General features: G+C 31.4%; 1 protein-coding gene across 1 annotated transcript; it reads right to left on the bottom strand.

Annotated features, from left to right (window-relative positions):
* Window positions 1-228: 228 nt before the first annotated feature.
* On the bottom strand, window positions 229-1,020 carry LOC145636948 (uncharacterized). The gene has a single exon (XM_081688479.1). The coding sequence runs from the start codon at window positions 1,018-1,020 to the stop codon at window positions 229-231; it is 792 nt and encodes a 263-aa protein (XP_081544605.1).
* Window positions 1,021-15,129: the final 14,109 nt, after the last annotated feature.

Raw genomic sequence — 15,129 nt, 5'->3', positions numbered from 1 at the left:
GAACCAGTATTCTTCATGTTTTGAGTGTAAATCGTCCAACCTTGCTTCAAGCTCAGAACACTTAGCACAATTCAAATCCGTTAGAGGGTCTTGCTGAACCTGGTGAAGCTCCTTTTTCACATCCTCAATCTACTTTCCGAGATAATCATATTTCACTTTACTCCAATGCACAAGTCTCATTGCCACTCCCTTAATTCGTTCTTCAATTGCCTTTCCCATAGTATTATCTCAAACACTCTTTACTTCCTGCTCACATGACTCATCTAGTAACCGGGAGGTTTCAAAACAAAAGGATTTCCTCCCCTTATTTCGTCTCCTCTCAGGAACCTTCTCTCTGATAACAATATCACAGTGATCAGACTTGTAGCGAACTAAATGTTGAATGCACACATTTGGGAATAGAGATAACCAGGAAGATGTCATAAGAAAACGATCTAGTTTTTCACGCACCATCCCTCTACTAGTGTTCTTTTCCCAGGTATACCACTGTCCATTCGCCTTGAGCTCTCGCAAACAACACTCATCAACTACCTCACGAAAATTGTACATCTCCTTTATGTCTCTATCTGATCCTCCCTCCTTCTCACCCATGTGTAAAATCTCATTAAAGTCTCCTCCAACAATGATTGGAAGATCCGATTCTTCACAAAGATGCCTCATCAATCTCCAAGTGCGATGTTTATTTTCACCTTTGGACCACCCATATATCCCTATAAATCTCCAGTTCCCCTTATCTGAACTAACCTCACCACAAATATGGTTGCTGGAATAAGACTTAAGAGTGAACTTGAGATTCTCTTGCTTCCAAAAAAAACTTAATCCACCTGCTAAACCACGGCTTGACACTCCAAATGCTCCAGAAAACCCCAATCTATATTTATGAGCCTCACACTCATTTGTATTAATTTTTGTTTCCGACAAAAACACAATGTTGGGGGCAAACTCCCTACTCCATCTATGGAGTTTTCGAACTGCTCGTGGGTTGCCCATCCCATGGCAGTTCCAGCATAGAAGACTCATTGGGTAGGGCGGGGTTGGATATCACCAACTGTAACACCCCCAAATCTCCTTCTACAGAAATACTAGTATAATACATATAATTATACCGTAGAGATAGACTTGGGCGTATTACCGCCGCGTGATTACGCAAGGCTACTCAAAATACTTAACTCAATAACAAAACTTGCAGCGGAAACTCAACTTTCTTTTATTAATACTTATAAAAAATAGTAACATTTTTATGAGTACTCAAAATAAAGACAAGACCAACATTCCTAAACTAGGTGAAGCAAATCCCGGGACTCCCCTATGCTCATTTATGACTCCACCTGAAAATAGTCAACATTGCTTACCATTATGGTAAACAGGGCGAACCAAAACAAATAGAAAATACAAATTAGCAAAATATGGTAAGTACGATAAGTGCAAGATAATGTAAACTCAATTCTTTTAAAACCAATTCCAATAATTAAGTCAATAAATTAAAAACTCAATATTCCAAAACCGATTCCAATGCTTCATATTCAAAATGATAGTTAATAAAACCAATTCCTTTATTAAGAACCAATTCCTTGTAATCCAATTCCTCACCCAAGTGTGCACACCCCCCAAGATAGTCTCCTTATGTTACAAGGCTATTCTTGAGGAAAGACTCGGTCATACAAAGTCTTCATATTCAAAATGATAGTTAATAAAACCAATTCCTTTATTAAGAACCAATTCCTTGTAATCCAATTCCTCACCCAAGTGTGCACACCCCCCAAGATAGTCTCCTTATGTTGCAAGGCTATTCTTGAGGAAAGACTCGGTCATACAAAGTCCAAGGCCTTATCAATAAACCAAATCCGCATAGTGGGATTACTAACATGCTTATAAAGCATTAATAATAATGATTCAATGGTTCAATAAATCCTTTTAATATCCCATAGTTCCAATATAATTCAAAACTCCTTTAATTTTTAATAATTCCACATGCTTTCAAAATCAAACCTTGTAAATAAATACTTGAGAATAAAATCTCATATTAATAACTTTTCAAAATCAACAACTCTTCCTTGAAAAACCTTTATTTAATTCAACAAACCTTTTAAAATCAATTCCTTTATTTAAACACTATAAGTAATCCAAACCATTCAAAACATGATTTAAAAATCAATCATTCAAAATACTTTTATTAAAATCAATACCTTCAAACATATATAATTCATTTCAAAATCATAATTCAAATCAATTTAATACAATCACCGTACCAATCAAATCATGTAAAACATGTTATCCAAACCAATCACTTTCAAAGGTATCTAGCCACCTAAACTTTCCTTGATCCTTGCTAGAAAAATCACACAAAAAGAACCTCAAGAACCTTGATCGAACACACCCTACAAATAAATATAACCTTAATCAATATAAGGTTAACAAATAATTAAAAACCTCCAACTATATGTATATGAACCTTTTAAATTAATTTCTCATAAACATCATTAAAAATCCGGTTTTATATAATTAAAACTACACATAATAATTATTTATAAATCCCCCATAATAATAATAATAATAATAATAATAATAATTGAATAAGAGAAGAGAATAAGAAAAGATAAAAAAACCAAGGAAAACAAAAGAATTGGATTTCCGTTGCAAAGAATAGGCAGAACTTGCAGAGGCCATAACTCCTTCGATATATATCCGAATTGGGTGATTCTTGATAGGGGTGGAAATCAGGTCGGGTTGGGTCATTTCGGATTCGGGTCATTTCGGTTTCGGGTCAAAAAACCCCTGACCTGAACCTGACCCATTTAACTTTTCGGGTCAAAAATCCTTACCCTAACCTGATTTATTCGGGTTCGGGTCAACCTGATTTCAACCTGATTTTTTTTAATGAAAAAATTAAGCCAATAATTTGGATTTTTATTCAGATCCGGCAACACATACATTCATCCTTTAATTATTTTTTATAATTTAATACTTAGTATGAAATTGGAATCCACACAGTACACCTTTATACGAGAATTGAAGTTACATTTCCAAAATAAAACAAAATAATGATCCATATGAAGCGTCAAATTCATGAGTCGGTAAACCATGAAACAGCAAAAGCTCAACCTTGCATGTCGTGCAAAACAAAAATAAGAAAAATCAGAGAAACAAAAAAGAAAAAAAAAAAGAATGAAAGAAAAATTCGACACAATCATTAAATAAATTGAAAAACAATTACAGAAAAACAAACATACACGAAATATTATTTAAACTAATGACTAAATTCTTATTTTCAAACAATAGAGATTTTCGAACTAAAGAACAACAAAAATAAACTATTTAATAACACACAAAAAAAAAACGAAGTAGTAGAAAAATGAAAGTCATATTTTCATTTGATGAAGATCTGGGTTAGAATAGTAGTGAAAAACTCATTTAAAGGAAGGAGAGAAGAAATTATGAGAGAGAAAGTGGAGGTAAGAAAACATGTGACGGTGGCTGGTGGGTAGGGAAATAAATATTAGGGTTTTATTCTTTAGGTAGTACATATATATCTCATACGGAGTACAATATGGATCTGGCCCAAAAACAAAACATGTTTTAATTTTTTTCGGGTCAATTCGGGTTACTTTCGGGTTGAATTTCTCAACCTTAACCTAACCCATTTAAATATCAGGTCGGGTTCGTGTCAACCCATTTAAGTTTTCGTGTCAAAAACCTCAACCCTAACCCGATATTTTCAGGTCGGGTTCGGGTCGGGTCAGTTTTTGCCAGCCCTAATTCTTGAGTCTAACCTCAAGGATATTTTGAGAGAAACAATTTTCTGTGAAACGTCAATACCCCAAAACTGACCAGAAGTTTCGAAAATTGGCTTCAAAGATAAACGGGATGATTTGTGTAAAATTGAGGAGAAGAAAATAAGAGAATTAGGTTTTTGGTGTGAAGAATATGAAAGGTATGGAGGGGTATTTATAGGCTAGCTCATGCAAGAATTATGGCAAGAGAATGTGGGAAGAATTTAGCAAGTAGGGTTTATGAGATTACTTGGAGAAGTGAGTAAAAGAATTAAGGAAAATTTTGATATTAAGGTGATTGTGTATAATTGAATATGGAAGGTATGTATGTCATGAAAAATATTAAGAAAATTGGAATTACTTGGGGAATAATTAAGAAGAATGATTGGCAAGAAAATATGATGATTAAAAAGATGGAGAATTAGAATTAAGGAAAATAAGAGATTTTGAGAGATAATTAAAAATATAATTTTACCAAATAAATTCCTCCAAAATAATTAACGAGAGCCGAAAATATTGAGCTTACCATAGCTCAAATATTCGGATTCCTCTAGATATATTTAGGAAGATTTTGCTCGGTTGTTAAGGAATAAAATAATTGTATAAAAATATAGAATAAATAAATAAATAATTAATTAATTAAATACCAATTATTTACCAATAAATAACCAAGAAAAATCAGATTTTCCATACATGGAAAATCCGAAAATCCTAGCTATTTATTGGAAAATTTCGGCGATAATAAAATAATTAATAAAATATTATTTTGATTTAATTAAAATATCCAAAATATGTAAATAATCCGGTTTTTTAAATAGGATAAATGGATAATATATCTTATTAAAAAAATGATTAATTTTCTAAATACTTTTAGCGCCAAAATTCAAATATTATTTTGGCTCCAAATATAAATTTACTAAAATCCCCTTTTTATAAAATAATTCTTAATTAATTAATTTGAAAATACAGGGTATTACACCAACCTCTGCCAAAGGCCCCGTGCCTGTGAGAGTAGTTGAGTTCAACAACATCTTTTTTATCACAATCCCTTGCTGTTCACCTTCATCCTTTTCTTCTGTGCCTCTCTTACCCCTTTCAAAAGGCAAGTCTGAATAATCCCCCTGCATCATAGTACTACGATCCATTCTTCTCCAACCTCTCTTGCCCCCTAGTGTTTTACTAAGAGCATTGGAGTTTTCATCTGCTATTTGAATTGCCTAGCTCCTATTCTGATCAGTATTCCCTTCTACAAAATTACTGCTACTTTCCTGACTTTTGATAGCTTCTGTCTTGTTTTCAATCCCACTTTCCACCATACTAATGAGCATTTTGTTTGTTCTGTGGTGACCACCCACGTCTTTTCAACATTATGATGTTCTTTCTCCTCAGAGTCAATTGACACAGATTCTATTATTAAAGCATTAAATTTTTTGTTTGGGACTGGCTTCACAACAAATAGAGTCTTCCTACATGCCTTCACCTCATCTATTTCTTCCAGAAGCTTTGACTCCCCCTTATTGGAGTTGCACGGATCCTGGTAGTCCACCCCAGTCCTCTCTTTTCCTGCTCATCCTCAGAGAATTCACCACAATCTTTAACACTATGTCCTATAATACCACACATGAGACAAAAATAAGGGAGTCTTTCATATTTGAGGCGAATTTTAAGCATTCTGCCCCCCTTAACCTTGATTTCCATCCCCTGTTTCAAAGGTTTGGTTATATCAAGATTGATTTTAATGCGTCTATACTCCTCTAACCCCAATTCATCAGGTTCAAGGTCAATACACTCCCCCAATTTACCTCCAATTGCTTTTGCAATAGCATCTGATCGATAATTAAATGGGAGGTCAAGAATCCGGATCCAGAAGGGAGAATGGGTTAAAGGAACGTCTGCTGGTTGTTCACTTCCACCCACGTCGTTAAGAACCAGAAGATGGTTTTTGAAACACCACGACCTTCCTTCAAGAATTTGCTCTTTGTCTTTCCAATGGAAAAATTGAAAAACAAAGAGATTTAGACTAACCATTCTGATTATTATCTTCTTCGAAACTGACCATGATTACATCATGCATCATGGTCTTTTTAATAGCTTCGACATTCAGTGGCGATTCCAGTATGGGTTCAGTGGGTTCAGCTGAACCCATACTGGATTTGGAGAAAAACTTCTCAGGTTTTAAAATTAATGGGAAACTATTTATGTAAAATAAAACGCAAACATACTTGTTCTTTATAGCAGTAGCGCAGCGGATGGAGCTTGGTTTACCTAACTTACAGGTCGTGAGTTCGAATATGACCAAGCTCCTTTTTTGGTTATTTTTTATATGTTTCTATTATTCCCTTTTGCTCACCCGTATACGGTATACCCAAATACCCAATCACCTATTAACCCAATGTTTTTGTTTTTTTGACAATCACCTATTAACCCAATGATAACCCTTTGAAGTTTGACAAAATTCTAACATAATCCATTCCTAAAATCCCCCTGTCTCTCTCTCTCTAATCTATTGTTTAAATTTATATTTTCTAGTCTATGATTTTTTTATTGTATTAAGGGACGGAGGGAGTATTATACTATTATTTTTCTTAACATGTGCACACCCGTTTTTTTTACTACTACCTCCGTTACACATTATTTGCAACGATTTGACATAAAGTAGAGAGAAAAAATGTCTAATCGTTGCAAATAATGTGTAACGGAGGTAGTATTATTTTTATTAAAAAAAGTTTGTATGTTAGGTATGTATTATGTGTTTAGTGACTTCGAACCCATAACAAACAATTTTTGGAATCGCCCCTGTCGACATTAAAGTTTCGGTCTGTTATCAGTTTCCCTACAAGCATGAGAGAAACCCTATCCAACGAATCAGAAACATCCTGTTTGCTAACGTCAACAACCTCCTTCTCGTCAGTGATTTGGAGAGTCTTACACTTGTCTGCTAGATCATCAGCCTTGGCTAGCAATCAACCTCCACGAGGTTAGGGTTTCATATCTTTCAAGGGAGTTGAGAGCCCTGTCTTTCAAGGGAGTTTATTCTACTTGTTTTTCCCACAACATTTTTTTACTCTTACAAGTAATAACGTCTCCCAATATACTGTTCGGCAATACTAAGGCATGATTTATTGACGCTATATATTTTTTTTCTTTGGGTGTAAGAGTGTAACCTACAACAATTAACAGCATTTTCTTTTAACACGAAACTTTAAAGTTTTTATAGTTTGACATAAATTTTTGTAATTGGGCAAAAAAATACAATAGGGAAAAAAAAAGGTACCAATTATCATTAATGAGCGCAACAACCATTAAAATAGTAAAACCCCATAGTATATTACTTGTACGAGTAAAAAAATGTTGTGGGAAAGGAGAAATTCGTAATTTAATTTCTTGTATAAGGAGTATCCCTCCATCCCTGAAAGAACGACCCTTTTGGGTTGATTTCGTGGGTACTAAAAAAGTTAAATTTAAAAAAAAAAAAAAAAAAAAGTAAAAGTATATTGGAATGATAAATTATGGGTTTTTTTAATGCAAATGAGTCGATCATATTTTGGAACTAAAATTAGGCTAAAAAGGTCGAACTTTTGGAGCGGAGAAAAGTAATAAAATGAGTATTTATAAAAACTTCCCGGGGAAGATTATAATATAATAAATACTACGTACATCATAATATTGAATAAAAAAAACTAGGGTAATTTTATTTCAAAAAAACAAGGTGGTAAAGTTTTTCAAAAATCTCTCCTCTTTCCCTCTTAATAATTAAGACTACTCTGCCGATTTATGAGGAAGCCATCGCCGTCATCAATTTTCTTTCACAACTTCAGTTTCAGCATTCCTAAAGGTATAATCTTTGTTTCTTTTAATTTTCCTATTTTATTTATCATATTACTCCCGTACATTTTTTGTTCATAACTCTTCATTTGGGTAATTGGGTACCTGATTATATTTCAATGACACAATTCTATAGTTTAAACAATAAAAAAATTCAACTTTTTGTGGGAAATTGTTGTGGGTTTTTTGATAAATTATTGTGGTTTTTTTTTTTTTTAATTTTTATTTTTATTTTTTTTTTGTGGGAAATTGTTGTGAAGTTTTAGGGAGAAGTTGTGAAATTTTAGTATGTAATTGTGTGATTTTGTTGTTCTTGATTGTTGGATTTTGTTTTCAGAGGAGTGCCAAGGCGCCAAGCCTTAATCTACTATGAAACATGCCAAATATGAAAAATCCCCATTATTGGAGTTAGCAGATGATTTAATCCATGAAATCCTGCTTCGAATGCCTGCAAATTCCTTAGGAAGGGTCAGATGTGTGTGCAAAAAACTGAATTCTTTAATCTTAAACCCCAAATTCGCCATATCTCATATCAAATTTTCGTACTCGGCCACTAATCCACCCTTAACCATTGCTATGCTAAGGTATAATACCTTGTCTTCGCTCAAGTTTAGTAGTTATGATGATATCACTGAGGGCGTAGAGTTAAACCCACCCATGGGGAAGACAATTCAACAATGATGATACTTTTGAGGGTTGTTACTTTTTCATGGTTAGATCATAGTTTTGATATTTAATTTTAAGTTTATTTAAAACAAAATTATAATATTTTCTTAGAAGATCATTCGTGGTTGTAATTCTAAGTGATTTAGTTGTTTTTAAAGATAAAAATATATACATTGTTATATAATATATGTATTTAGTGGATGCCCATTTTACCCTTATGATAATTCTAGGATATTCTAGATATACCAGGTTTATTATTATTCTACAATGGAACCCTAATTGTATCACAAGTATATATATGTACTCCCACATCATTCAGTAAGATGAAGATAGATTTATTCTCTCCTCTATTTTTCCCTTTTTCTCTTTAATTTCATAACACGTTATCAGCACCAAAGCTCTACCCAACTGATTAAAATCAAGACTTGCCGATTCAAAAAGGTAGTTTTCTTCTTTACGTTGATTTGCAATTTAATTTTTTATTCTTTAATAACATGACATTGAACTTTCATTGCAAAACAATAAACTTTTAATTCGAAAGTTATTAGGATCAGATCCGATAGCATTGTAATTCTATTTGAACTCTGAAAACTTGTTGTGCAAGGGCTATGAGATAGTTTGTATGATTATATTATGTGAGCAATAATCAAGTTTCGTGCGTTCCTTAGCAAAGTTTTGGTTTTGCTAAAATTAAGAAGATTTTTAATGGGCTAAAGGATAGCAAAAGGCATTAATTATTTAATGTAGTATGTTACATATACTAATGTAACTTATAGTTTATATTAATTTGTTATTCGAGGGTTTCGAGTACAAAGTTCAATCAAGTGGACTAGAGTACATATTTCTTGATCAATTATTATTTCTTTTTTTGAATTATTTTTAATTGGGTATTTAACTTCTTGTGCGAAAAAGTCCATTTGCATGGAGTGCCATTGATACATATATACTATATAGACATAAAGTAAATGATTACTTTGGTTATATGTTTTCATAATTGCCGTATATGAATAAGTAATGGTACTATATTGCACTGTGACACAAACACTAAGTATTACGAATGATTTAAATTTATGCCTTTTGATCTTGTTTATTTAAGGAATGAATTATGATTATTATTGCTACCTTATTATAATAAACCATGGTATAAGAATTACTGTGTGATGTTTGATTATATTCTTTTGATTGCATATGGAGTATTTATATTTGGTCATTGCCTCATATTATATCTAATCTTAATTATAATTCTAAGATATTTTATTTATCAAGATATCTATGTATGTGGAGATTTTTTTTTTTGATTAGTATGTTACAAGTTCTAACAAACTAATTAAAGATAAGATTGACTTTATCTATTTGTAGCTCTATTAACCAAGAGACCAATTTTATTGGTATATCAAGTCTATTTTGCACCCTTAATATTAACCAAAAGTCTATATTTATTATGTGTTCATCTATAGTTTTAATTTATCTTTATGCGTTTTGTCGAGGAATTGCTCGATACTTGATATTTGATACTAGTCAAATACATGTCTGGACAATTGTATTTTAAACTATAAAAACAATGATTAGTCAGATGGTGACTTTATAACTGCATACTCCTTTTCAATTTTGGACTTGAAGTTCCAAATTTTGTTCTTTTAATCTATAATTTAAAGTATCTCATGTACGTGCATTAAAATTGACATTAACTTAGTAACCTTATAAGTGGGTACTATTTTGTGAAACATACTAACACGATGGTATAATTTAAGTATTGTTTGATGTGTGATTGAATTTGATTATATACCTATATACATGAAGTTGAATTATAGAATGATGAATAAATTGAACGTGAAGTATTCATACGTAACGTCTTGAAGGTCCTTAAATTAATGAATTGAAGGGTCATATATACCGTATACGTGACCTAAATATGTCCACCAGTCACAGGACTAAAGTGATTTTATAAACATCATGCTAAGAGAAAAATGTACAAAGTATTTTGATTAGTTCTAATATTGTCTATTGGGTGCACATTTAAGACATATATATATGTTGATAAATAATTGAATTTACTCATTCCCATAAGTGAATGAGAATTCTTATGATCAAAAGGTATATGTTTGCATGGTGATTATCATTCATGTAAAGTTCATAATAATTACAAACATGAGTACATAATATACATTTGAAATCTAAGCATGACATTGTGAAAGGATTAATTAATTAGTTGAACAATGTATTCATTATGCCCATACCTTTGAAAATTTTCAATATAAAAATTTATATAATTGGGCAAGAGGAAATGAATAACTTTCATTTGTTTGATACATGCATTGCTAAAAGAATTTATGGCTTAAAAGGAGCAAGAGATTTAAAGATTGTTGGACAATTTTTATACCCCCATATGTAAGGATTAGGGGGAGATAGTGTTCATTCCATTGTTTTTATGTAATCATGAATAATTGAATATGGTGATGGTCAGTTTGGTACATACACTAGCATAAATATCAATGAATTATTTCTTAATAGAGGTGGCCACATGATAATCAAATATTTATAATGTTACCATCCTGAAGATAAATAATGAATAAATGTCATTACCTATATACCACCTATAAATGTACATATAAGTTTATGTCCTAGAAGGACATGATTAGTTGCTATTGAAACTAGCACACCTAAAGTGTGGTAATCCAAAGGGTACAATGATAAGAATTCTTGGAAGAAGAAAAAAGATTATTAACAATGACAAATTTGAGAAAGTGATACATTTTGATAGATCTCCTTAAGAAATAATTTCTAGTACATTAAAATGTGTTATGATTATATAAAGTACTCTAGAAGAGTATAAAATGTTATCCAACAAGATTAGCATGTATCAATATTACAATCAATGCACCAGCGAAGTATGAGTATTAGTTAATTGTCTTGCCAGTTGTAGAAAGAAACACATTGGTTTACTTATATCACATCATACTCATGGCCATGCATAAAGTATCTCTAATAAGGTGATCACCAGTATTATAAAACTGACCATAATTTAAATACTAAAGGAAAAGTGATTGGATGTGATAATTAAAAAAAAAAAAAAAAATAGGCCATCCGGGTTTAATATATAAATCCCGTTATGGAAACTTGAAGTTTCATGTGATAATGAAAGAAATAATGTGCTGACGCTCTCTCATGTTAAATACATAAAATAAATTAAATGACAAGACATAACATTGAGATTTAGCCATATTTGGATTGTGATTTTTAATAGCTTGTGTTAAAAGAAAAGTTCAAGAGATAATGTATTGATTTTCTGAAAAATTAGTGACTAGTAGTTCACTTGAATAATTTATACGATGACGAATAGTAGGTGGCCAGAAGCTCATCACGTACAAGTTATATGTGAAAAAAATAAATAAATTAAGTAACTAGTATCATACTATCTATGTTTCCAGTGACCCGAAGATCACCACCTAGTGGAATTACAGGATAGTTTATGTTTGTATAACAATTCTCTTGATTGGGGCTATTGTATGTCAGCACATAATATAAGAAATATTATAAGAAAATAGATAAGATAACTGCACAATTCATAACCCCCCTATTGATATTGATATCTAGAAGAGAACAAAATTTCATTATTCTCCATAAGAGCTATAAATTTGTTGAATATATATAATTATCCTATGAGATGAAATTTGTTGCACATAAAATTATATTCTAAGTTGGTGAAAAATTGCCCCAATATATGAGATATTTTACCAACTTAGGGGGAGAAGAACTAAAGTAAGTTGGCAAAATTATAGAGTTATAATTAATTGATCCCTCTAATGATACTTTGTAAAGTTACATGCCAACTTTTGTATCAAGTTATGTTGTTGCACATTTATGATTTGATTTATATACCGTTATGCCCCATCTGAAGGCATAGAGAGATATATTTTGATCATAATGATAATGACATTATGCCTAAAGATTAAGATAGATCTTGCCAATTTTCTTTTAATCACTACACCTGAAGTGTAGATTGTATGATCGGTTTCAATATAAATATGTGATATATGGCAAGATGGTGCAGTTGATACTTTTAAAGTATAATAATAGTATATTATACCATAATGTGAGATATACCCTTGATATGTGGGATAGATATCTGAATTACTAAAATAGATGGCCTATTATGTAAGAAAAATTATGATGGTACCAATGAGAAATGTATTCAGATATCATTGTCAAAATAGCATGCAAATTAAAATTATATCTTGAGGAATTATATGATACCGGTATATGATGGAACCGGATATATAATATGCATATGCAAATGAATGGACTTGTGAATAAGGGATCAGAAATATATGTCCATTTTGATGTCGACATGAAATTAAAATAATGAATCAAATGCTTATCATGGACAAGATGTCCAACGAAATATAAATGCTAAAAATTAAATGTTTATCATGGACCAGAAGTCCAAAGAAATATGAATTTTCACACTGTACAGTGTCTTATATTATTTCGAGTCCTATGTATGTTCATATGCATGTGTAAGTCATAGGTTGATGATTATTCATTGCATATATTAGAAGTAGTTAGATGCACTATCCATTGTATATTTTTGTTTAATATGTTATCATGAATTCTACATCTCATATTGCATGCATTAGTACTAGTTCTATACAGCAGCAATTATGTTATATGTGAATGTTTGTGGTATGACGAGTTTATACTTATGATGAAGACTTACAAGAAGAAACTTATACTCTGATGGGCTTATAATTGTGATGAGAGTTTATGTGTTGACGGTCCAATAGCATGTTATGTATCATGCATGAAAAGTTCCCGAAGAACTTACATACAATGTATTCAAATATCTAGCCCTTCAAATTCTATATTTAGAAAAATGACAATGTTGATGTTAAACTCATGGAGAGTATTGGTGACTAAGTTATTGAGATATCAACCTGAAGTTCAACCATGTGAGAATTAATTGATTTTGTATTCATTGGAAAACTCTCGTATAAAATTCAAATTGCCTAAAGAAGAATAGTAATGAGATATATTATTGTAAGAATAATCTCTTTATGGTCCAGAAGAACCATGAGTAAAAATATATAATAATTACTTATGTTATATTATTACTGATTCATAAAAGCTTAGATAATGATATCAAGATATATATTACGAGTTCGATGTCATTAATTATTATCAATATTTGATTATCAATAGCTACTTTTATGACCTTCAGAAGCAGGCATAGTTTTGATGGTAAGGCAACTTGAAACAAAAATGTCATTTAAGATAGTGGTAAACGTAACGTAGATATTGTTCTTACAAGTATGAAGAATGAAGATGCCTCCCATTGAAGAACTGAAGATTCAAGTTTGGTCAGGGATGATCAACATTCTAAAAATATTATTCAGCTACAAGTGTGAAGTTACTAAGGCATTGGATCATTACATTGGAAGATATCAAATTATGCATTCATAGGGGGAGAAAATACACGCTGCACTCTTTTTCCCTTAACCATGGTTTTGTCCCACATTGGGTTTTCCTGGTAAGGTTTTTAATGAGGCAGTGTCAAAGCGTATTGCGAAAGTGTTGTACTCTTTTTCCTTCACTAGGTTTTTATCCCATCGGGTTTTTTCTAGTAAGGTTTTAACGAGGCACACTATTCGATAATAGTCATCCAAGGGGGAGTGTTATATAATATATGTATTTAGTGGATGCCCATTTTACCCTTATGATAATTCTAGGATATTCTAGATATACCAGGTTTATTATTATTCTACAATGGAACCCTAATTGTATCACAAGTATATATATGTACTCCCACATCATTCAGTAAGATGAAGATAGATTTATTCTCTCCTCTATTTTCCCCTTTTTCTCTTTAATTTCATAACATACATACATATGTGTGTGCGCGCGCGCGTTAGAATATATTATAATTATAAAAGTGTGTGGGTGCATCTTGGAGGATAAAAGTTTGAATATTTGTAAGCACGAATAATTTGTTTCAAAAGTTGTTTATGAGTTTAGTTAACTTTGAAATTAAAGCATATTATTTTTTGAAATGTTTCTATTTACGGAAAATTTATTATGAAAAATGTTCTGTATGGAACCTATTTATGGATTGTTTATAAAAGTGTAGTTTTATAAGAGGAATTTTTCAATTTCTAAGGTTTGAAAGAAGGTTGCTAGTATTAAAATTGTATGATCTTATATGATCTATTATTGTTACTATTAATACATACGCATCATTTGTGGTGTAAGTCAAGGGTCACTTATAGACAAGGTCCATTTATATATTGATCATCTTACTCCATTGTATAAGCTCGTGAAGGAGCATAAACGCAAGCTAGGGGTGTGCACTTGGTATTGAAAGGGTTAAGAAAAGAATGATTTCTAGCTATTTGAATTAGAAATTATTTTAGTAAGTGTATAATGGAATTTTCTAAATGTGGAGATTTTTGTTAGTGAAAGGTATAACTAACCATGAATTTAAAGTTAAGTATTCTGAAAGCATTTTGCACCTGTATGTAATTAGCATTTTTACTAATCCATATTTTGTTTTTGTTTTGGTTTGCCAGCTTTCTATTTATGGTGAATATGTTCAAGTGTAGATTGATACAAGGTGATTCATTTGGGAAATTTGAGAATAAACAGCTAGTCTAAGGTTTTTATCTTGCTTCGATTTATATATGTTTGAGTGCCAATAGTTGTGAGAAAATTTTGAATAATTATTATAAATATTTAATATAGTTAAGGGCTTGTTTGGCATAGTTTTTTGTTTTCGGTTTTCTGTTTTTCTGAAAACAAAAAAACCAAAAACAGGAAACAAGAGAAAGGTGTTTATACTTTTCTATTATCAGCTTTCAAAATTATCATGCTTTTA

This window comes from Chenopodium album, chromosome 6 (genome assembly GCF_948465745.1).
Source record: "Chenopodium album chromosome 6, dcCheAlbu1.1, whole genome shotgun sequence".
NCBI classification, from domain to species: Eukaryota; Viridiplantae; Streptophyta; class Magnoliopsida; order Caryophyllales; family Amaranthaceae; genus Chenopodium; species Chenopodium album.
Note: the sequence above shows the minus strand (reverse complement) of the source record. Positions and strands in the feature narration are given on the sequence as shown.